General features: G+C 42.8%; 1 protein-coding gene and 1 long non-coding RNA gene across 3 annotated transcripts; one reads left to right on the top strand and one right to left on the bottom strand.

Annotated features, from left to right (window-relative positions):
• Positions 1 to 595: 595 nt before the first annotated feature.
• On the bottom strand, positions 596 to 24,338 carry LOC115578837 (putative methyltransferase NSUN7). 2 transcript variants are annotated; one of them, XM_030412066.1, is made up of 13 exons: positions 24,158 to 24,338; positions 22,433 to 22,600; positions 21,670 to 21,852; positions 19,585 to 19,643; positions 18,347 to 18,483; positions 17,621 to 17,773; positions 16,665 to 16,845; positions 13,280 to 13,493; positions 12,996 to 13,139; positions 11,508 to 11,609; positions 9,009 to 9,126; positions 5,336 to 5,459; positions 596 to 1,687 (listed from the first exon to the last, which is right to left on the bottom strand). In XM_030412066.1, exons 1-13 carry the CDS (start codon positions 24,198 to 24,200, stop codon positions 836 to 838), a joined length of 2,478 nt encoding a protein of 825 aa, XP_030267926.1. In that variant the 5' UTR covers positions 24,201 to 24,338; the 3' UTR covers positions 596 to 835. The 2 variants fall into 2 exon arrangements, with proteins under 2 accessions (XP_030267926.1, XP_030267936.1); XM_030412076.1 differs by having other exon boundaries at positions 22,433 to 22,573.
• Positions 5,985 to 13,840, top strand: LOC115578847 (uncharacterized). Its single transcript, XR_003983545.1, has 3 exons — positions 5,985 to 6,135; positions 13,026 to 13,143; positions 13,287 to 13,840. It is a non-coding gene; the product is annotated as an uncharacterized LOC115578847 (long non-coding RNA).
• Positions 24,339 to 25,376: the final 1,038 nt, after the last annotated feature.

Raw genomic sequence — 25,376 nt, 5'->3', positions numbered from 1 at the left:
CTGGTTCCCCTCTATGGCCCGTTCCCGGTGTTTTAATGCTTCTGACCCCTCAACACAGGTTTTATTTTCCTTCGCAGGTTTTGTATTTGGGTGCATTATGAGCTATTTCTAGGGAGAAAACATTTTGAAATAATATATGTATAACAGAATTCTTATTATTCTGTTCTTTTATTATCCTTTCTATCAGATTGCTGTCACAGGAGGCATCATGTTTGAATTTTTCTTCAAATGTCTTCAAATCTGCAACAAACTCAAGGATGAACTGAGTAGAATGTCACCGTGGGTCACCGTGACTGAGGTTTAGTCAGACATTAGATAAGATTAGATATTGTTGTCATAAATATTTGCAATAATATGTAAAAATTTTCACAATATCATCAAATAGCTGTTACAACACCTGACATGGAGGATGAATGCAAGCTTGCCAGTTGGAGAGAAAATGGAAAACCAGGGGATTTAAATGTCTTTGCCTCACATTCAGCGTCCATAACCCAGCGCCATTCACTTAGCTGGACAGAAGAGCAAGCAGCGATGATATCTTCTGTCACGATACCATCTCGCCCAAATACATAAATGATAATGTGAATGTGAAGAATTCATTTGTCATATATTTTTATTTTTTCATATTTAACTTAAATACTTTTATCAGCTCCCATCTTGGGATGTAGAGCAAAATACACTCTGGTACACAGTATTCAGCTGACGATTTAAGTTAAATCACACTTCTCGATGTATAACTTACAATGATTTCACACTAAACAATTTATTTGCGAGCCCTTTCCTTCACGATATTGGTATTGAATTTACCACATCGGCAATCGTGATCCCAACGTTTCTATAATCCGGGCAGAGAGATTGTTGATGCGCACGATGCAGTTATTTGGGTGAGATGAGAGCTGGAGGCCCGGGACAGACGCTGAGAGTGAGAACTGCCACTCCTGCTGCTGAGAGATCTGGGCGATGGGAAGGAAATGGGTGGCAGGACAGAATCTGCAGCCTTCGACCTGTTCTGTGTCACCACCTCTGTCTTCGCTCTGACCGTCTTCGACTCGGTCTTAAACTGGCTTTCTGGTTTAGTTGCATCCTTCTGTGTTTTCTCTGCTCGTTCAGGCTCTGGGTTTTGTCTCTTCACCTGCTTGGAGGCTGCATGTGGTGCCGGTGGAGCAGGACTGGCAGGGGCACGGGTGCTAAAGACGGTCTGCTGTGATTTAATCGATGTGTTGTCACTGAGCTTGTGTGCAAGGGCTGTGATTGGAGACAAGCGGTTGGAGGGTTTTGCAGAGGACATCAACGTCAGTGTAAGACGAGGTATTCTTCTCGGTTTCGTCTTGACTCGTCTCTTTGTTGGTTTCTTCTTGTGAGGCTTTGAGACTGCGGTCGCCCTGTTGGACTGTTTTGGTCGTTGTTTGACCTTTCGTTTACTCCCTTTAAGCACTTTCTTCTTCTTTCCTCCCTCCTTTACCTCCTCATCACATTCACCGTTCTTCTCCTCATGTTCTGAGGCTGGATCTTGCCTCTCTTGGCTCGAGGGGGACGAAGGTCTGCTGCTGGCTGAAGTGCCACGATTCTTGTTGCCTTTCCCCTTCTTAACATTTTTCGGTTGTTCAGATATTACTCCACCCAGGAGGCCCTTTGCTGCTGCCCTTGCCAGGACATCCTGGACTGTTTCCACCTTCGTGGGATCCGCCTGAAAAAGCAAGGGCAGTTTTGATGTGAAGATACAACACATTAAAACTACAGGCCTCTGGGGTAACATTGCACCAAGGAGATCTATACAACACAACACGACGCTGTAGAAATGAGACACAGCTATAAAGTGAACCTGCAGAGGAGAAGGAGGAGGAGGAGGAGGAGGAGGAGGAGGAGGAGAGATCACTGGGGGATTGATGGCTTTTACATCCCAACAGAGCAGAGTGGGAAATCATTTATAAGACTACAAAATAGTAACTGTCACAAGCCAATTATCATCCTTCTCGTCCTGCGTGAGAAAACTCAGTCGCGAGGGTAAAAACATTAACTTGGGACGATACTTTCACATCTGTATGTTTCACAGGCCTACGTATGATATTGACATTTCTTCAAAAAGTGTCGTATCATGTTCTCATTACATGTTTTGAATCAGGAGTCGGAGGAAATAGTGGAGTAACAGGCAAAAAGGTACCTCAGGAAAATTTCAGGCCATGTTTATGTTTGCAAAAAACCCGATATTTTGGATGAAAAGTCCACAGCCGTGTGTGATGCTGAATGCAGGTATTCTTAAGCCAAAATGTGATATTTTGTGCCTAAACCTAAGCAGATTATAAACTGTGTTTTCAGAACATGAAATTAGTTAGCATTTAGCTCAAAGCTTGGCTGCTCCGGAGGATGAGCTGCCCTGAGAGGAGCAACAGAAGAATCTAAGAAGAGGTTGGTGTGTTTACTAGGGAAACTACAACTCACAAAACACTATCAGCTCTCCCACTGGCTGTTGTCACAACATAAGATACAAAACTGAACCTAAAGAAAGATAAAAGTTTCAACATATCTGTGGTTTGCAGAACCATACACATAAAACCATTTATTCTGCCACCAAGCTAGCAGCTGTGTGAGGCTGTACCGAGGCACGGTGGTGCTTTAAGCTAAATGCTAATGTCAGCATGCAGATATTCTCACACTGAAACTGCTAACATGCTGATATTCAGCAGGTGTTTTGTTTACCATGTTCACCATCTTAGTTAAGTGTGTTAGCATGCTGCTAACTAGCACTAAACAGAAAGCTGTTTAGTTTAGCAGGTATTTGTTTATAAATCAAACTATTGGACAAACTGAAATGTTGACCTACTGATGGCATCAAGGGAATGAACGTAATTACAATTTAACCTGAGTCGAACAGGACATTTTATGCCACCAAAACATGATGTGACAAAACTCCCATAATGTGTATGTGTACATACAGTAAGCACATGGGTAAAACACAGTTTTTCAACATTTAAACAGAGTAAAAATCCCTTTAAATCAGCTGTAAGTCTTTTCCTTCTCCGTCCCTCTCCTTCTGTCTCTCCCTGTCTCAGTCTCGTCTGTAATGAAAGCTGAATAATGTACAGCACACTGCTCAAAACACTGCAAATGCAGCTTTTTATTCACCCTCAAGTGTTTAATCTGCCTTTAAATTGTTTTTCATTTTCTTGCTTTGACAGCATTATATGCTCTGAGTCATTTATAAGCCTCAAAACTTAAATTATGCCGCGGAAATGTGAGTTTGTAATAAAGAAGAGAAGACTACATTATACTAGAGAGAGGCATGAATGATGGCAGCCTGTCAGATCTGTTTCATTTCTTTCCATGGTTTTGGGTGGATTTAGATACACATATTGCGATGACATTTTAGACTGTGTATCTCACAGACTTTGCTGATCCCCCATCTTTTCCTATTGCAACATCGTGAGGTTAACATTTGTAGTTTTAGTAAAATACATATACAACAACTATTGGACAGATTGACAGATTAAATTTGCCACAGAAAATTATGGTCTCCACATGATGAACGGTAATAACTTTCTCCACACCATCAACAAGCCGTGATTTCTTTTTTTTCCAATATGTGGGGTTAGGACCAAATCTGCAAAACTATCCTACTGTCTGTTGATGAGGGTTCTCAGTCATCCAGGTCATGGTGAATCTAAGTGCTGTATCGTAGGCAGCTGGACTTGTTTTAGACTTTTCCCCCCCTTATCAGAAAGGCTTGGATGATGCAGGTGGATGATAAGTAATGTCGTAGGCCACCTCCTTGGTCGTCTATCCTACTGTCATCCCAATCAGCCTCATCTGTAGGTTGTGTTGATAATAAAACGATATGCCACGATAGACATATTGATAGACATATAACTAACCCAGAGACACTGCAGCTGCCACAGTCGAAGAGGTCTGTGTGTTTACCTGGGAAACTAAATGCCACAATCTGCTGTATTAGCGCCACAGTTGGCTGTTTGTTTTGTTTTTTGCAAAAAAAATAAATAAAAAAAAACTGAAAGAAAAATGCAGACACAATGCATTAACACCAGATAACCACTGGATAAACAGTTAGGAACTGTGTCTCATTTGTGGTCTGAGTAAACCGTAAATTCATCATGGCCCACTGACCATAGGCACAGATCCCAGAAATTTTGCCTCTTGTTTTCCTCTTGCAAGAAAACCAGTGGGACATTCGTAAACCTCAAAATTAAAACCAAGTTAATGAGGCATTAATGACGCCTTTCTTGTGTGTTTTACAGGTGAGCTTTCTCAGGTTTTGGACACATGCGTATCTTCCATCAATCTTTCATAGCAACATCTTGTTTTCTTGTCTCCCTTTGATTTCTAAAATCAAGCTTCAAGGGAGACTTCTGGTTGCCCCCTCCTCATCCTCTCTCTTCAATCTCTCTATGCTGCCATGTGTCTATTTCATATCCCTTTAAATCGTCCTCCAGCGCAGTTTGACTGGTGTGGAGTCGTTCATGTGAGCCTCCGTTAACAACCTCAGCGCTGTCAGCTGCAGCTCTGATGCGATTTCACTCTCTAAGCGTGAATGCCGATACTGCCGATACTATTAGATGTGATGATCATTAGATTTTAAATTGCTGCACTGCCACTGGACAGGTGAGCACAACGTGCCCCCCTGTGTGTGTGTGTGTGTGTGTGCTTTATATCAATACACACACACACACACACACACAGGCACAGTCCCCTCACTGCACCATTTTCTCAAGCTGCAGGGGATCAAAGGAGCAGCATCTCATTTCCTTCTGTTATATTTTTCTTCTTTTTTTATGGGTAGAGCCAGAGGGAAGAAAGAGGAGAGAGGCAAAGAGACGTAGCAACGAGGTGATGCAACAAGACTGAATGGTGGAGGAAGACAGAGAGACCGGAGAATTATCCATTCATCTCTGCTGTAGAAATGTGAAATGATTCAGCGGCTAGGGCGTATTTCATCTTAACTTGTCTCTCTTTTTTTACGGAGTATTGGTATAATGCTGCAGTGTTTCAGGGAGTGATAGCCTCTGTGTGTGTGTGTATGGCTGTATGTGTGTGTGCATGTGTGCGTGCATGTGTGCGTGCAAACAAGCAGAGCCGACCGACCTCCCAGCAGACAGACAGTAAAAGAGTGCAGCCTCAGCACTACTGGAAGGTCTCGTCGCAAAGCAATCACACAACAGGTTCACACACACACACACACACACACACACACACACACACACACACACACACACACACACACACACACACTCCCCCCTCCATCTCCAAACACAACCTTGCCCTCTACATTTCTGATGTAGTTCTTCTTTCACGTCACACACTCTTTCCCTCCTCACTCTCTCACCTGGCGGGACAGCCGTGCGACAAAGCAGCCGTTGGTGAACTGAGATTGTTCGAGTCTGAAGAACCTGGAGTCTGTTGTCGCGTCTCCTGACTGGGAGTCATCAGGGAAAATCGGACCGTTCACCCTGAGAATGCAGCACAAATCCATCATTGCCGCATTCATTTGAGACGTATGACTGCACAGTAAGTGTTGATGTTGATCCACCAACAACTCTGCGGACAGGTTGTCCAGCTAAGAATCTCAGGATAAGCATATTTATGTGCCTCCACACTTTCATCTGTCTGCTGGTTCCTGTGTAATGTACATCTGGTAAATGTTAGTTAACAATCTGCACTAAATTCTGTTAAAGAATGGAGGTGATGTGCTCATGTGACCTTTATTCATATCAAAAGTATCAAAAACAAGCTCTTTTTGGAAGTAAGATAATTTAGACAATTGTTTTTATAAAAAAAAATAAATGAAAAATAAAAAGTTGCCAGGGCTGAATCAGAGAAGCTGGTGGTGTTGGGTTTTTGGCCTGTTTTATTTTGTAAGGTTCATCCTCATGTGTCACACTGTGTCAATTCATGTCTTTCTCTTGTTTTCTCTCCCTTGTGATCGTCCTGATTAGTTTCACCTGTCCCTGATTGGCCTCCCGCGTATGTAAGTCTGTGTCTCCGTCAGTCATCTCTTTTGTTCCTAGTGTCTTTGTTTTGCTTCAGCATCAGTCTGCGCTGTGCTGTACCCGTAAGCGACAGTGACGTCCCCGTGTACTGACAAACATCTGGAGTATAGGGTGCTTTTACAACATTGCAAAAAAGGTGAGGGAGCCGACGTACTGGAAATCAGAAAAAAAACATATGTTTGGTATCTGCTAATTAAGAGATTTCTACACCCTGGAAATCTAGATTGATAATTGATATTTGTAATGATTTTCTAAAATATAAACAACATGGAAATATCACACAAACATAAAACTAACTAAAATCTGTAAACACTTAAACACCAAGAGGAATCTTATAATTCCCTGTTCCCTATATGTGTGTGTGTGTGTGTGTGTGTGTATGTATATATATATATATATATATATCCCTGACTTATACTATATGGACTATAATTAAAGCATTTAAGCCTTTTGGCAGGAAATAAAGCGGCAGTGACTGAGTAACTGAGCAGTTTATGCAAAATGTGTTTGTTTTACTTCCCATATTCCATCCTACTTCCCATAAAACTTTAATTTAAGAATAAAATCATGTCTTTTTGTTTTAAGTTTATGATGGAAAACAACCTTTTTACATACGAGGACTGCCGATGCGTTTAGAAGACTAATATATGCCTGCTGCCATCGTGCAGGTCTTGGGATTGAAAGCAGCACGGTGCCTCAGCAGATCTGCGTTTTCGTCGAACAGGTGCTGTAAACATGGAGGTGAAACAGCTGCTGACCGACTCACTGCACGCTGGTGCGCTGACTAAAGAGCTTACGCGACTGAATATAATAACGTTTGGATTTCTTCAAGAGGATGGATGGAGCAGCAGGCATTAAAAACAGACTCTGAAATCTTTTCCACCCCGTTCACCCAGACTGTAGGATGAACTACTGTCCCCACGGCAACTGCAACTGATCCTTTATACTGTCGTCCGCCTGGTGACTGTAACCTCTCTGTCTCCCTCTCTCTGTCCCACACACACACACACACACACACACACACACACACACACACACACACACACACACACACACACACATAGATCCATTCTCACACAGCAGCACCTACAGTAAATGTGGAGACATGAGATACGCTGTCATATTTCCTCTAGACAAACATGACTTACTCACTCTGTCTCTCTCTCACAGTCTCTCCTGTCTGTCACTGAGATGAAGCTCTCTACTCACTAGAATTGGGCTCTGCAGTTAGAGACACATGCAGATGTTACACGAGCAGCTGTGGAGAGAAATTTGTGACGAAGCCGTGAGTTTAGCTGCAACATTTCACTTTCATGGGCATGAGAACTGTCTGAAAGCATAACAGATGCCATGCTTTCGCAAATCATTACTCATACTTCAAATTAAAAGCACTGCAGTTTCCCCGTCGGACAAAATATCACTTTGAGGTCAGTGCATACGAAGAAAGAAAGCCTTTAATTAAGATTTCACATCAGATGTGTTGCAGGATTCACAGTCGATATTTTTTACCATCATCATAAGACTCCAATAGCGTTTTTTTTTAAACTACCACAGATGATTTCATTACAGTTTTCACAAGAAAGTGCATAACGTGCAGTTTTCAGCGAGGCCAGCAGCAGGGCTCTCCGGACAAGTAAAATATCTCCACAACTAAAAGATAGACTTGCACAACATTTTATAGAGACACTAAGGTCTCCAGAGTCCCACTGAGTTTCGGTGAGACTGACTTCTTGGCTGGCGGCACCAGTTCACCTTCTTGGCTACTGCATGGATTGCTATGACATTCAATAAAGACACCATCATGTTTCTTTGGTGTAAAAATTTTATAGATTCTTTGAATTTGTAGAAATTAGATTCCGGTACAGGCATGCGATAAGAAAATGCAAGCTATTTAAAATTTGAAAAGCCATCAAACAAACTATCAGACACACTCACACGAGAGAAGTTAAGGATGAGATGACAGCAGAGTGCAAGAATTTGTTAGCATACTAACATGCTATACTTAGATTCTGTGCGTTTTAGTTGTCTTAGATAATCGGAAAATTGAGTTCCCAGCTGGGAAAATGTACCTGAATGCTCCCTCGAGTCTTAACAAGAAGTCAGAAAAGTCTGCAAAATTTTGTGTACGACTTGCCGACTCTGACATCGTATATGCAGAAACATAGACATAAATATAAATGGTTGCCTGATGCTAAAAAAACTTTTTTTAATCATTACTTTTTAAAGAAAATTTGCTCACAGGTCATTTGGACTGTGATCTACGGCTGTAACACTGTTGTAACAAGTACCCAAACGTCTTAGTTGAGTAAAAATAAAGACATAATAGTAAAATGTTACTTTAAAAAGTCGGAAAGTATCTGATATTGAACGTACTTTACTATCAAAAGTACAGTAAAAAGTAAATTACACATTCAGCATATTTCCATGTAAGTAGCATACTGTTTGGGTTGACAAAGGCAAGTTGAGGACTTCCCAACTCAGAAAGAAGGGTCCAAGTGGCATTTTTGCATCATCACTGTGAACATGTTAGCATGCTAATGTTAGCATATGCAAGTACAGCTTCACAAGCATGACTGTTGACTAAATGAAACTTTATAAAACTAACATCAAAGCCAAGCAAGTTGACATCTTTGATCTCAGTGAAAGTAAAATCACTTTGATGGACGATCTCAGTGATGGTAAGAGCGAAATGATTCAGCTTCAAAGTAAATGTCCAACTGATGCAGACATGAAAGCAGGTGAGCTGAGCTGCTGACAATCACCTGTCACTCTCTGCCAAGGCCTTCAGCTTCCTGTTTGCCTTCAACGCACCTACAATTACTTTTCTGAAAGCCCTTAATGCTTTGTGTGTAGCCTGTAGTAAGAACAGTACATGACTAATTTAAGTTTTCTCCTGTGGACAGTAATGAAAAGCCTGATTGCATAATTAAACAGTGAATAGACAGTAAAGTAATTCTTGCATAAAGACAGAGCAGGTGTGTGTGTGTGTGTGTGTGTGTGTGTGTTTACCTGAAGGGCAGCAGTTTGGGGTGAGTGTGTGTTTTCTCTAACACTCTTTTCACCAGCTGTTCATTTTCCTCAGGATACACTGAGCGTGTGCAGTAGACCACAGTTTGAACCTTTGGGACTGACGGATGAGATACAAACAATAATTAAAGCGACAAGCAGCGATGAACGGGCCCTTAAACGAATTTGTGGTCAGTTGTGTTTTGATTATTGAGTGGCGGAGACGCTGTTGGAGGGTGTGCTCACCGTTTACTATCATGTCATCTTGTAGGGTATGATATGGAGAAAAAACCTATAAATGTCATGTAAATAGGATGTTTGACGGATTTCCTGTGTCCAGTAGGTGGCGCTATGGATATGACACAGTATTGATGCATGGAGGTATTCAGGGCGACATCGTATACATGTGTGATGAATTTGGTGTACATGGGAAATTGTATGGTGAAGTTATAAGGACTTGATGCTTTATGGCGAAGCATGAAAATGGACCGCACCATGACACCCACCATGTTTGACGTAGGCGAAAACTTTTGATAACTTTTCATGTTCAAGGTTTGAGGATGATACTGAGTGAATTGGAAGTCTGTGGTGTTCAATCTGTAGGAAGAGTTCGTTTAATTACGAGGCATGGAAATGGATCAGAATGGGGTGAAATGGGAGCTTTGAATCAAAATGGCCGACTTCCTGTTGGAGTGACAGTTTGGTACCCTTGATGTTTCTTTGTGCGTCTGGTCAAGATACATATGCATACCGAATGTCGTTCATGTATAAGTGTAGGTTCTTTTACTAGTTTTTAACTGTCTTAACGGTCTTGGGCCTTCTTACTTATCTGACCTGCTTTTACCTTATCAGCCCCCGCGGACCCTGAGGTCCTCCGGCACTGGCCTTTTAACCATACCACAGGTTAGTTCAAAAAAGCACAGGGAGGCGGCTTTCAGTTGTTATGGGCCCCGACTGTGGAACAGCCTGCCGGAGAACCTCAGGGTCACGGAGACTGCTGAGGTTTTAAAAAAGAGGCTCAAGAACCACCTTTTTAACCAGGCTTTTAATTGAAATTTAAATTCTTTTGAATTCCTTTTATGCTGTGCTTATCAGAGCACTTGTATTTTTTATCCTTTCTTACTGTTTTAATCCCTCACGTTTTTAGCCTTTATGCTTTCATGTTTTAGTCTCTCGTGTCTTCAGCCTTTATGCTTTTATGTTTTAGTCCCTTGTGTTTTTAGCCTCTATGCTTTTATGTTTTAGTCCCTCATGTTTTTAGCCTCTATGCTTTTATGTTTTAGTCCCTCGTGTTTTTAGCCTCTATGCTTTTATGTTAGTCCCTCATGTTTTTAGCCTCTATGCTTTTATGTTTTAGTTCCCTCGTGTTTTTAGCCTCTATGCTTTTATGTTTTAGTCCCTCATGTTTTTAGCTTCTCTGCTTTTTTGCCTTATTTTACTGTTTAGTTTATCAGTTTTTAATCTCCAGTGTTTCCTCATGGGGGCCTGCCAGACTGGGAGTTGTCCCTGGTCTGGCCACGGGGGGTGCTGTCCCATGGACAGTTTCGGCCCGGGTGACTAGAGGGCTTTGCACCTTGGTGTGGGGCCTCCTGTCTGCCCAGGTTGGGGTGGTCTCTGTGGCGGCGCTCCCTGCGGCCTTGGACCGGGATCTCTCCCAGTGTGGTTGGCCCCCGAAAGGTAGCTTCCTCCACGCCTCTGGTCTCGCTGCCCGGCCATGTCTCTTTAGTAGCTAGTTTAGACAGCTAGTGTATGTGTGGGTGTGAGTGTGTGTGTCTTTGTGTCTGCGTGCATATGTGTGAGTGTGTGTATGAGTATGTATGTATTTGTGTATGTCTTTGTGCATGACTGTGGGGGTGGGAGGGTTGGGTTCTTTTAATTTTCTTCTCTTGATTTTATTTGCTGTTTCTCTTTTTCTGTTGTTGTTTGTAAATTTCTGTAAGGCACTTTGAGATACTTTTTTGTATGAAAAGCGCCATATAAATAAAGATTGATTTGATTTGATTTGGTGATGTGCATGTAGGAGGCGGGGCTTGGATTTTTAATATTCCAGGGGGCATTATAGAGTCCCCTGGTAACACCTTTTGTCAGCTATCGTCAGGAGGGCATTGGCAATAATTGTACAGGGTTCGTGTTAATCTGACCTACCAATGTGGAGGTATAAAATACTACGTTTAAAGAGCGCCACCTTGTGGTAATGGCCCAAAAAATGGGGAAGTAGTAACCTGAATTTGATGTCATTCGGACACACCGATGTGGAGATATGCAACACTTCTTGTTTGGAATGAAATCTGCAGGAGGTTGTTATTTAATAACTTGAGTATTGTTTGAAATATCAAAATTCTTTGAATAACTTTTCAAAAATGTTTGGCAGGTGTGACCTATATTCCAAGTTTGGTGAGTTTTGGTGTGTGTTCAGGCAGTGAAAAATGTGATCATATGGGACAAAAAAGTCATCACTGTGTGTGTGTGTGCGCGTGCGTGTAGGCTTTCAAACATACTCACAGGAGAGAGCTTGTGACAGCAGTCGTGCCTGCTTGGCAGCCATTGTGTGTATCCTGCTCTTGGACACAGGACCCTGAGACAGGTCCGGCAGCAGATCCCAGTCTGTCAACAGAATTAAACTTATTTCATCATATTTGGGAGATTCAATATAAAGATACTACCTCTTTATATTTTCATCAATATTTAGAGAATATTTTAGCAGTTACTTTCTCCCTCTATCTACATTCTTTAATGGCACAGGCCCCGCAGTGGGATCTTCTTGGCACAATTCTCCATAAATGTTGACAGCTAATTAGTGTTAGTTAGCGTCTGTTAGCTTAGTGCATGGAGGAGGAAAGGAAAATTCATTTCTTTAAACTGCAGACAGTCAGTCATACATTCAGTTATAACTCAGTAAATGCATAATTAAAAAGTAAATACATATGATAGGGCTGGGTGGTCTTACAATTAAAATCACAATATTTCCATGCCATATACAATACGTTCCTCAATTTTTTTGCAATCTTCCTGCTGCATAAATGTTGGGATTAGGCCACAAAATCTAATATCACATTTTTGACCAAATAGGCCCTACTTCGATGTCGGTATCTCAACAGCATTGTAGGAAAGAGTATGGGTACTTTCACAAAATATCAACGCAACAAGATTTCTTATGAATAATCATCAGTAATGTGGATTTAATGACTAAGTGGGTCAAGACAAGTATGAGAACAAGTAGAACAGTCTGGTAAGTAGTTCACTTTACTGTCACGAAGCCTTTAAAAAAGACAGGAAAAGACAACTTTAATGCCACGACATATAGTCTCAGCTCATGATAATGATATATAATTGTACATAATACCCAGCCCTAACATATGTGTAAGTATTTCACTTGATATCTTTCTTGGATTTGTAAGAATTTAAGCATTGTTACTCTCTATATATTGTACAAACTTTCCATAAATTTGCAGACTTTCTTGAGATAATTACCCACATTTCTGCTTACTGGGGTCTGCTTATCATGCCGGTGACTTTAGAGTCTAAAGTTGTGGTGGACTAAATTTAACTAATCTCACTTGTTCAACCCTTCCTCCCTGATGTGATGTTCCCAGCCCAGCCAACAGGAGCACACGTTAGCACTGCATGTTTCTGCATACTAACATTTCTACACATGTCATATCATGTTCACACTACATGTTTTTAAGACCTGACTTTCATATCGGGTGGTTGAGTTACAGGCGAGAGGGCTGGGTTTGCAAGTGGCTGCAGTTTGAGATTTTGTTTCAACATTTGTAACTGTGACACGAAACAGATTTGACAAGAAATCGCGGCATCTCCAGCTGTGTTCATGGCAACAAAGCTAAGTTAAACTAAACCTTTTCCTAACCTGAACCAAGGGGTTCTTGTGCCTAAACCTAAGCACAGTGTGGTACAAGATGAAATGGAAAGCTGAACCTAAAGCAACAGAAATTCAAATTGTAACATATCCTTGGTTTGTGTTGGGCTGACCTCCATGTTCACTGTGGATGGTGGGCACAGGGTCATTGAGGGCGGTGGACGAACACTGAGGCAGCACTATGATGACCTTCAGCTTCTGGACAGCGGCGTCCCACTCATCCAGACCGCAGAACGCTTCTGACAGGACTCGCACATCTACGTAAGAGATGGATTTGCATCAGTAAAGCCGTGTGTGTACAGTAGGACCGTATGTTTTGTAGACTGGAATGAAAAATATGTTTTCCTTTGTTAATCAACAGACTTTGTGTTTTCTGGAATATTTGTTTCTCACTCACTCTTCAGGTCCATTTGTGTGAGCAGCTCTTGTATCTCCTCTATGTGGGAAGGTGTGTGATCAGCGCCGCACACCAACACTCGACCGGAGCGGGCGGCGGCCACGACGGCCACGTGGGCCACCGTCACGGCCGAGAAAGACCCTGCCACCAGGACGTCACCATTCTCAAACAGCAGGGGGCGTAACACACTCACCGCCACACACACACTCCTGTCCTGCAAACACACACACACAAAGGTGGAGGACTTTCTTGTTAATCTCGAGGAAGCCGTTCCCTCCAGCGTTATAGACTGCTGTGCTGCTAATCAAGAACACAGCAAAGTGACTTCTTTAACTCAGTGTGACAACTTTAAACTCCACATCCAACTGAAAAGGGTCTTTTGTAAAGAGCTGAACTTTTTAATCTGTCTCGCAGCAGTGAAATGAGCTGTGTTCAAGTTTTTAAGAAGGATTGATGTAATTAACTACAGCTCCTCCTGTTTGTTTCAGAGGGAAACTCGCAGTCAGCATTTTGGAGCTTTTTTAAAAAAGTCTTTAAAGCCAATAAATATGCTTTTACTTATCTCTGTGAAGACATGTACTCCAATAAAGTGGACACATGGAAAACTCTTTTTTGAGAAACTAGAAGATTGCAGCCATATCAGCTTTTGAGGCACTACGTGGCCTGGCACCAGACTGTATATTACGAATGCTTTTGGTTTATGATCCAGGAAGACGACTAAGATCCTGAACTAAAACATTTGGTGATGCACTTCTAGCCGTTGGAACAGCCTCCTGGACGATCTGAGAAGAGCCGGAAATATCTGCAGATTAAGACGTAAACTAAAATCCTTTCTATTAAGTCTGGCTTTTAAGAACTGTCCTTTAATTTTATGGTTTTAGTGTTTCAAATTGCAATGTTTTGGACTTTTAAATGGCAGCATTAGCAGTCAGCAGAGCAGGTATCCTGATGCAGTGTTTATCGTTGGGGGGAATTCAACCATCAACGTGGACTTAAAAGCAGTGCTCCCAAAATTCTATCAGCACGTAAAGTGTGCAACCAGAGGAGCTGACACACTGGACAAGGTCTACTCAAACATCAAGCGGGGCTACAGGGTCAGCCCACTACCACACCTGGCCCAGTCCGACCACCTGTCACTGCTTTCAGTCCCGGCATACACCCCCCTCAGGAAAACCGCTCCTACCATCACAAAGACTGTTAAAACATGGCCTGATGGAGCCTCTCAGCAGCTGCAGGACTGCTTCGACAGGACCTGCTGGGACATTTTCGAACATCCAGACCTGGATATGTTTACGGGCAGTGTTCTGTGTTACATTAAGAACTGCATAGACATTGTCACAGTCTACAAAGACATCCGTGTCTACCCCATCCAGAAGCCCTCGATGACTAGGGAGGAAGAGGAACACCGCATTCAGATCAGGTGACGGGGCTCCCTACAGCGCAGCACGTACCAGTCTGAAGAGAGGCATACGAAAGGCCAAGTTGGACTACAGGAGAAGGATCAACTAGACAGCAACAACAGCAGGCAGGTGTGGCAGGGAATCCAGCACATCACCAACTACAGGACCAACCTCGGGACTGCTGAAGGGGATGCCTCACTGGCGGAGGAGCTGAACCACTTCTTTGCCCGTTTTGAGGTTAAGCCACCAGAGGCAGCCACGCCACATCCAGCAGTCCACAGCGACAGCCACAGCATGAGGTGAGGCGTACACTGCTGGCAGTCAACCTGTGGAGGCGGCCGGACCTGATGGCGTCTGCGGACGCGTGCTGAAGGACTGTGTGGACAAGCTGGTGGAGGTCTTTACTAAGCTCTTCAACCAGTCACTCTTCTAGTTCACTGTCCCATCCTGCCTGAAGTCCTCCACCATAGTCCCCCTGCCCAAAAAAACGAACATCACCACTCTCAATGACAACCGGCCAGTAGCACTCATCCCTGTGGTGATGAAGTGCTTTGTCCATGCTGCATTGTCCCACCTGGAGCAGCAGGGGAGTTACGCTAGGCTGCTCTTCATAGACTTTAGCTCTGCTTTAACACCATGCTTTGCATTAAGAACTTTCTGACAGACCACATTCAGAGGGTAAGAGTGAGCCTTAATGCATCCCAATCCTCAGCCTCAGCACTGGCTCCCCGCAGGGCTGCGTTCTGAGACCCCTGCTCTATACCCTCTACACCCATGACTGCACCTCCGCTCACTTCAGCCACACGTTCGTCAAATTCGCCGATGACACCACAGTGCGGGGGCTCATCTCGATGGGGGATGAGTCCGACTACAGAGACGAGGTGGAGCGATTGGCGGTGTGGTGCAGAGTTAAAAACTTGCTCCTCAACACATCAAAGACCAAGGAGCTCATCGTGTACTTCATTAGGAAGAAAACGGACATCTAGCCGCTGCTCATAGGCGGGGACCTGTGTGGAGAGGGTCTCCGACTTCCTCTTCCTGGGAGTCAATATCATGGAGGACCTGACCTGGAGCATCCACATCAATGAGCTAGTGAAGAAGGCCCGGCAGAGACTTTACTTCCTGAGAGTTCTCAGGAAGAACAACATCTCCCAAAAACTGCTTGTTTCCTTCTACCGCTGCTCAATTGAGAGCATCCTGTCATACTGTCTCTGTGTGTGGTTTTCAAGCTGCACTGTGGCACAGAGGAAAAAGCTCCAGGGGGTCACAAAGGCAGCACAGAAAATCACTGGCTGCCCTCTCCCCTAACTAACTTCACAGTTACCGCTGCCTCAAAAAGGCCAAAACCATCCTAAAGGACTCATCACACCCCGGTCACATACTGTTCAAACTACTGCCGTCAGGCAGGAGATACAGGTCCATGAAAACTAGAATATACAGACTACAAAACAGTTTCAGCATTAATATGCATACAGTAGTAGCATATTTTATTTATGTATTTATTTATGCATATACTACCTCAAATAGATGTTTTGCACTGAACAAGGACTGCACTTCACTTATTTCAATGTATTTATTTCTTTTTCATCATAGCTTTGTATTCTGTTTTATCAGCATTTTACTATTTATCATTATTAGTTTTATATTCTATTTCTATATTATTTATATAGAAATTATATATAGAATTATTTTTCAACTATGCATTTTTTTTTATTGATGCTGTGTGTTGGTCTCTAAATCCATTCTGTTTTCTTGAAGGTGCATTATGTAGTTTGGGGAAGACATTTTAATCAGAAGAGCATCGGCTGATTTAAAAAAAAAAAAAAATTCGGCTAAACAAACTAGATAAACCAACTCTCTTTTGTCAGTTTGTCTATTCAGTCAACACCAAGAGAGTTTTGTTTATTTAGTATACAATGTGTCACCTTTAATGGGTTTTACCTCTAGTTAAACACTTCACTACACACAAACAGATGCAAACGTACCTGCATGTAGAGTGCAGGTGGAGCTGTGAGGAGTTGCTGGAGCAGAGCATGGAGCTGTTGGGTGAAGACCAGTGTGTCCGGACAGAGAGGGTCCCTGCAGAACGTCGGGCCTCTGAGGTCAGCGATGTTCTTCACTTCACACAAGCCGGCGCTTCGTAACGCTTCACACACTTCCTCAACACTTACAGAGCACAGGGGAGGTGAGATAAATCTATTAGTTCAGGACGAAGAGGATATTTACAATAAATCCTGCGACTCAAATGCATCAGTGCCCAAGCCAAGGCCTGCTTCCCTCCAGGGCTGTCTGGAGAACGGCGATGCAGCTTTCAGCTTTACATCACCAATGACAGCAGCACTTCGTCCCCTCCAGCTGTAAGAGCGCTGAGCCTTCCTGTCTCAGATACGCCCCAGTGAACTTCACTGACTATTAACCTCGCTCTGCAGTGCCCCCCACACAGAACCTGTCATGTTAGACTCACAGAGTACAAGTCATTTCATAAAGAGTTTAACGCTTCTTTTTAATGCTGGCAGCCTGTGTGCTGCGGCGTGTGACATAAACCAGATAATCCCTGCTGGTTTATACCCAAACACACTGAAATGTGGGATGTATCACAAAGAAGAGCAGAGGGGAGCTATTGAATACTGAAGAGTCAGATGATTTAATAAACTCAATATGCTCGTAGATGCAGGCACTTAATGGCACAAAGAACACAAAAAGGCTCCGACTGGCAGCTACTCTGGGGTGTGATGAGTTTCTCTTCCTCAGGCGGCATCTTTTATTTAAGTGTTTGTCACCGGAATAATTACAGACTTCACAATATTTGCACTTTCTCTGTAATTAGAAGCAGAATAAATATGTGAACAACTGTGAAAGTGATTACATAGCAGCCTTGTCTTGGTGCGTTTATGTGTGTATGTGTGTGTGTGTGTGTGTGTGTGTGTGTGTGTGAGCGTACCTGGTCTTGAGCGTGTTGACCCAGCCGTAAAGTGGCAGACATTTCGCCCTGTGCTGTTTGGCCCTGACGGGATCGGACAGGAAACAGGAGACACTATGCAGATGATGTTTCACTCTGCAGCGTGCGAGAGACGCTGCCAGCTTGGTCTTACACCTGTAACAATCACACACACGACATTTTTTAAAGGGTAACTCCGCCAATGTATGAACACATTGAAGTGTGTTTACAGGTCTTTAGAGAGGAGTATTACTGCATATGTGAAAAATGGCATCAAATCTTTTTGTGGCTCCAGAGGAGGAAGCTACATGTGACCTGATAAGCTGCTGCCAATGATGTCACTTAGTGGCTGAGCTGAATTGTGGGAAATGTAGGTGGCAGGTTTTGAAAAGGCCATAATGTCCTTAATGACTTTCACAGCGTTATAGGAATAAAACGCTTCCCTGCATTACCAAAATGTACCTAAACTACGAGTGACATCACTGGAGGCAATTTATCAGATTACATGCAGCTTCCTCTGGAGCCACAAAAGACTTTGAACTACTTTATTTTCACATATGCATTAGTACTCCCCAAGACCTTTACTACTGCATATGTGGAAAAAGTAGTTTGTAAGTGGTGGAAATACCCTTTAACATGCAAGCAGTTGAAACTATTTCAAACTTGCATGAGTGGTAAAACATCACGTGTGTGATGTTAATGCTTCAGCCTCTACACCTTCACACAGACCTGTGCAGGCTGCTCTCCAGGACTCTGACTTCCTGCAGAGCCTCCTCTTCATCCTTCAGTGAATGTTCACGCACAAAAAACCTTCGGTCCTGGAAGTCAAACAGCATCACCAACGCCAAGGGCAATACATCGCGAGACTGCAAAACACCATCATCATCATCATCATCATTAGTTTCATTGTATAGATAATATCAATATTAGACTATAGCTCTTTCCACAGCAGACATTTCAGCTTGTCATAACATAACATTCAACTTAAACCTGTGGTAATATTTTTTTGACCACTGTTTGGCAGCAGAAACAAGCTGTTAACACAACACCAACACATCATTGTCTTTTGATAATGAACTTCTCAGCAAGCAGTTTGTTGTTTACAGACACGCAGCAGCTTTGGAGCAATATCATCATTTATCTGGACTCTCAAATATTCACTCTCTTTTAGCTCTAGTTTTGGTCTCCAACGTCTCCTGAGAGAAATGTCTGGCTGTTCGGCAGCTAAATGCACTACCATGATCAGCAGCTAGTCGCTAACGTCTGTCTTCCGTGTAGAGTAAAGCAAGTAGCCTTTTTTTCCCTGCTGGGCCTTTGAGCTGATCATTTTAAGTGACTTCTATATGTTGTCCATTGCTAATATAAATTTATTGATTATAGCCGCCTTGAGGAAAACTAAAAGTGATCAGCAGATATTTTCTCACTCTTCCTTCCCTTCTCTCACTGTCTGTGTCTCTGCAGGAGTTCGAAGACGTATGTTGCAGTAAAAGAGGTGTGTGGAATTACAAAGAGCCGTGTGGCAGCTTTTATAGTCATAGCGGCAGACTAATGGCCTGTCAGCCCACTCTCTCTGTTTCGCCATCCCTCAACAAAGTAATCCTCTACACACACACACATTAACACACACTGGTATCCCTCTCCGCCCATGTGTGTGTCATTGCACAGTGTTTTATGGTGTCATTTACAGTCTCTCAGTTGGAAAGTGTGTCCCTATGCATCATTTGCCATCCATAACCATCCCGACTCCGAACAGATCTGAATACAAATGTCCTCCTTACTCGCCACCATTTCAACATATTCTGATGGAGCGCATTCACATTGGCGGCGAGAACACGGCTACTTTATCGGAAGACGGATAACTCCCAGACGCTTTAACAGTCAGTGAGGGAGCGCTGGAGAGTTTTTTTTATACGTTTTTTTTTTTTGGCTGGTGACCACTCGTGTCAAGTCTGGTGGGACTCACTCACAATATTCTGGGACGTGTGGAAGCAGCTGTCAGCGATAATGTCCTCGAGTAAATCTTGGTCTAGGAGAGGAACAGTAATGTTAATGGACAAGGAAAGAAATTATGAAAACATCAGTCGGATTTCACATAAGACACTTTCTAACAAATGGACAGAATTATTAAAGGCTCAGTTCACCCAGATTACAAAAGACATACAAAATTTTCTCATTATTGGTTTCCCAGATTTGGAGATATCCTCTGAGATTTTATGCCTTTTTTATTTCATTTGCAACATATGTAATTCTGCCTCTAGGGGTCTCTTAATAAATAAATAGTGTTGGATCATGGGAGTTGTTGTCTTCATTGTTAAACAACCACCATTGCTGATGAAAACCTGATAAATCTGACGTGACTGGCAGAAATGTTCACGGACGAAATGATGCATTCAAGTTTTTATTCACATTGTGTTTAGTCATGCTCGAGTCGTCGATGTCCTTTGTCATGTTCTGTGACGCATTGAGTTTTCCCAGAAATTATAGCGACAGTTGACCAAAATAAAATGAATGCATATTACCTTGAATACAATTACAGAGTTCTCTGGGTTTGAAGATTGTTGGAAACATTTTTGATAATGTACAAATCTCGATTCAATTACAACAAACATTTATTATTTTTTATGCAGAAATGTTAGAAACTTTATGTTTTGTTAAATGGTGTTCTTGTTTCTCCAGAAGATGCATTGATATGGTCAGCAGCAGTTTTCATAGGGACTATTTCTTATGTAGAATGAAGTTTCCAATGAAGAAATGTTAACAGTGAAGTCCATCGGAGTAAACAAGGACGTTTTCTTTGTGAGTGATGTCTCTGCTAAGTGTTTTGAATCAAAATGAATTGACTTTGGTCGCTTGTGGGCAGCAGAACACCACAATGACATATCATCATCTTTATTATCATCTTATAAAGTTATTAGGGAGCTCATGTTGGCCCATAAATTCTAGATGGGGTCATGTCAGATGACCAACCTTTGTATAATGAGAGACTGCATTCACACGGCAGTCATTTTCCTCTGACAGCACGCTCAGGTTGGGAGCCTGAATGCTGGGATAATGTTACGCTCTAGGTTCTTTGTTCCAGATTCAAAGTTGAAGCCAATAAGCATGTTCATTAGTCCAATTCCTGATTGATTGGCAACTGAAATAATTTTCACCTGAGAAATATGGCTCTATAGCTTCAATATATTCCACCAGCTCCTCTCTAACGTTTTTGGTAAAACATTTACTGCAGGCCTGGTTGTGTGTGTGAAAATGAGACTGATGAGAACAGTGAACCAAAACAATAAAGTTAAAACAGTTAGCTAAAAGACTTGAAAATGCTCTGTGAAACTGGGGATGAGGCCAGAGCTGGGTGATGATTCCCTGTTTGTTCATCACCACAATGGACTCTTTTAACATCATGCAAATTTAAACCAAATGAAAAGGTGAGAATATTTATCAGGCAGCTTTAAAATGTCATTTTTTTCACCGCTTTCAGCCGAGCAGGCCAACGGACGATTGAAATCCTTTGTACCGGGGTGGTCGCAAACATCTCAGAGAGCAGCATTTTCTAAACCTGACCAAATGAAATCAAAACTATCTGCATAGGAAGATACCAGCACCCCACCGCCCCCCACCCCCTCGCATGTGCAGTCTAATACTGTATAAAAGTGTGTGTTAGCATGAGTGTGTGTGTGTCCACGGCATGCACCCTCTTATCACCTCCCATACAGACATCTGCTGTAACGCCAGCTGAAGCAATTTGCAGTCACATGGAGCAATAAAACGTATGAATATATACTATTTAATCTACAGTGTGCAGTTGAAGGTGCTATTCAGAAGTGAATATTGGAGTTGACACATGCTGCAGCCCCACTGCTATTCATTATAGAGATAAGGCCGGGAGGTGGGTGAGGTCTGCAGAGGCAGCGCTACAGTAGATCAAATGAATTTCTCCCTGACTTTACGTTTAACCATCAGTCCCTCCTGTCCAGGCAGGCGCGGCGTGGGACGGAGTGGATCTCAGAACTAGACTCGGTCAAAGGCAGCTGAAAACAATCTGAGTCACGTCATACACTTGAGTGTGTTGAAGGCGAGTTGGTAGGCCTGTCTCTGGGTGGTTTTGTCTTTGCTCTCTGGTTGCGGTGTGTCCGTCTTCTTCCCATAGAGCAGAGGCTGCTGTGTGACCGTCTTCTCTGTCCGCAGCTGCTGGAAAATGGCCGCGGCTTGCAGGTAGACCTCATCTGATGGAGGGGAGACTGCAGGAAAAAGGGATGTCAGATGAACTTGGAAAAAACATCACAGAGTAAATGTATAATGTATAGTGAGTGCCCCAAGAAGTAATACTTTTTATTGGAAGAGAGACTGGAAGGGCACCTCAGAGGATCATTTTATCACGTTTTCTTCACTAGACGGGCACCTTAGAGGCCACTTTACCAGGTTTTCTCCACTGGATGGGCACCATGATGGACACTTTTTTTCCCCTTCTTTGAAACCAGCATGTTTCAGCTACATTTTCTAAATTTTCAGCGCCCGGATTGACTTCTCGTCTCTCCGCAACAGTGAAAGACAGAGATATTGGCTCGCTGTGGCGCATACAGCTCATACAGTTCAGCTATAGGTGACTGCAACCTGAGGCCACGCGGGTATATTTGAGAGCCTCGTCTTTCTTTTCACAATATAAGCCCTCGCCCATTGTTGAGTGATGAACTGCTGCAACAGTCTGCTCCATCAGAGTGAAACCAATTGAATGTAGAAAATAGGGCTGAACACTTCAGAATATATTTAGACCTCCTCAGTGCGAGATTAAATATTCAAAGCTTCAGAATTGTATCTCACCTGGTGAGGGTAAGGATGAATGAAGACGAGGAAGAGGAGGAAGGAATGAGAGGGGCTCCTTGTTGGTCCGTTGATCCTGATGTGATGATGTGAAGATCTCCTCTGTCACAGAGCTCGTGTTCACATCCTCACTGGAGCCCACTGTAAGAGAGGGGGAAACAGTGTGTGCTTATGTCACATACACACACACACACACACACACACACACACACACACACATACAGCTGACAAACAGGGAAACAAACATCAGAGTAAAGACCTTACCTTTGTCTGTCATGCTCACAGCAACAAAACCAAACACTTGTCAAGCTCCTGTAAACAAATTCCACTCCATCTCTCAACATTTATGTCTCTTTCTCTCTCGAGCTCCTGCCAGCGAGCATCCACGATAAACAGACACGAAAGCTGTTTGTTTGGAGTTTAACTTGAGATGTGCAAATGTAAATAAGACGCATGGCGTTAGTCACGGCAGATATGTGATCCACCCTCCAGTTTCCTGTGAATGTGAGACAGTGCGGCTGCAGGAGGCGGTGGGTAATTGGGCCCCTGCTCCCGCCGCAATTAGCTGGCCGGTCAGATACATGAGCATGAATAAATAATGAGCCGCTGGCCGACCCCGGACAAAGGTCCACCCTTCACTGACCTGCCTCACTAGACTCTCACTCGAGCTTGTTCATACAAACGCACACACATATAAAGTATAGGTTTGCTTCTCTGCACTACTTTTGCTAGTTTTTTGTTTAGTTTTAGGCCTATACTTTTAATGTTGTTGGACTTTTGTGATGTCACATGCAGACACGTGACTCAGGTCATTTGATCCAAGTCATTTTTTTCAGGCAAGTGTTACACAGATGTTTTATGGATTCTCCGCACAACGATACGATATTTGACGATATATCACAAAGTCCGCCAGGTTACGATTTCAATTTGATTCAATATTACGTGCCCATTTGACACAATCAGTTTCAGAAGAAGCAAGTGAGACGCTCTGTCTTTTCTCCAAAGTCCAAAATATTTCCACACTGATGTTTAATTCCTGAGAAGGGAGTTCACATCTTCATTGTCTTGTTCTTGGCTGCTTGCCATCACCTGCCCGGCACCAACACAGTTTGAAGGTTTATGAATGACATGCGCAGAGACGTACCAGGGGAAGGTCAAGATAAAGTGATGATGTGGGTCGACATTTTCACTTTGCATCAATCAACCTGGGTCGCTGATCATTTCATCGACATATCAAACCAGATCAATGGATTGCCACACCTTTTGGTGTGCACAAACTTGGCATCTGAATCTGATGTTTTTCAGGCTGTGGTTCTACCGGTGATATGTGTGTTGAGGAGACATCACTTGACTTGACGAGAAGAATTGGCACATGAGGATTAACATCCGGAGTGCAGGGCCCACTAGCCTCTAATTAAACTGGATTAATAGAGAGAAAACACAGACAGAGTGTAATCGGCTTTCACAGCACTTGTCGATGTTTAAGAGCAAAGTTGGGATTGACAAGAAATGTGCAACGTGTCCAATAAGGCCGTGCGGGTGCAGATGGAATAAATTAATGAATATCAAACAGCAGTGATTTAATGAGCGTGAAGCAGTTTCCGTCTGTCCTCTGCAGGAGAAAGTCCACTTCAGAGGAGCAGGACTGGGAGAAAAGGCTACAACAGCTTAGTGTAATCTGCATAGACGATGATGGGCTGTTTAAAATTGCATAGCAGGTCCTACCTTTGTCATTCACAATCCTCCTCACGGGAGCAACGCAGCTCATCGTCCCAGAGAGAAATGCAGCTCAGCAAGTATCCAGAGTGGAACTATTACAACAAACTGTGTGTCCCTGCTCTGCACTGGATATCACACACTGACCTGATGGATTAGAGCACTCATCACCTCTCCGTCATGCCTGCTTCTCAGGTCCTGAGTTTGAAATACCATGGCAACAATATGATAATGAAGCCCCCATGTGGCAGATATACAGTAACAAACAAGACATGCTCTGAAATAAGTCAACTTTTACATTTAGAGGAGAGCTTTTGAAAGACTTTATAATAGACAAGTCGATGTGTTGATGCTCTTTTTGGAGATAAACAGATGACAGAAACTAATTATCTGCTCTGATTAAAGAAAAGCTGTGTGTGCGTGTGTGTGTGTGTGTGTGTATTGTGTAGGCATACACATTGGATAGCATGTCAGTAAACAGTATCATGTCTGACCAGTCTGATTTGTGAACTTTATTCATACTGTCTCCTCATGAGTGACAGCAGGGAGGCATCAGACAGACAGAGATGATTGTGACTTCCCCCTGCTGGACACTGCAGTCCCTTACATTTACGTTAACATTTACATTTAAGGCATTTAGCATAGACTTTTGTCCAAAGTGACTTACAATGAGCACATTTTTCACAAGAAAGAAATCACAACATATCACCGTCCATAAAGTCAAAAAGAAAAGATAGAAACACGTACATACTAGTGGGGTGGTGTTTAAAGGAGAAGTTCACTCATAAATGAAAATTCAGCTGTTATCTTCTCACTTAATGCCAATGGGTTTTTTTACACTTTAAAACTGGCCCCCATCCACTTTAGCAGAATTCTGCAACACAGTTTACACAAAGCTTCACCACCGACTTTCCATCGCCACGGGGGTGAGAATATAAAGGCTGATATTTCACTTTTGCGCAAACTTGTCCCTTTAAGATGCTCCAACAGTGATACTAACACCTGTCAGACACTTTTAATCCACTGAATCTCAGAGACATCTTGAAGTTTTTTTTTATACAATTCATCCATTTGTCTGACAGCTTTAGTCACTTGTCAGACTTTTCCTGATAAAACTGAAGAATTACGTTTTCAGTCAAGGGAAAAAAAACAAAAACCCAAACACTCTGGATTAGCTGGAAATGAATCCTCACACATCTGAAAACAGGGCTGTTTTCCTGAGCTCATG

This window comes from Sparus aurata, chromosome 1 (genome assembly GCF_900880675.1).
Source record: "Sparus aurata chromosome 1, fSpaAur1.1, whole genome shotgun sequence".
NCBI classification, from domain to species: Eukaryota; Metazoa; Chordata; class Actinopteri; order Spariformes; family Sparidae; genus Sparus; species Sparus aurata.
Note: the sequence above shows the minus strand (reverse complement) of the source record. Positions and strands in the feature narration are given on the sequence as shown.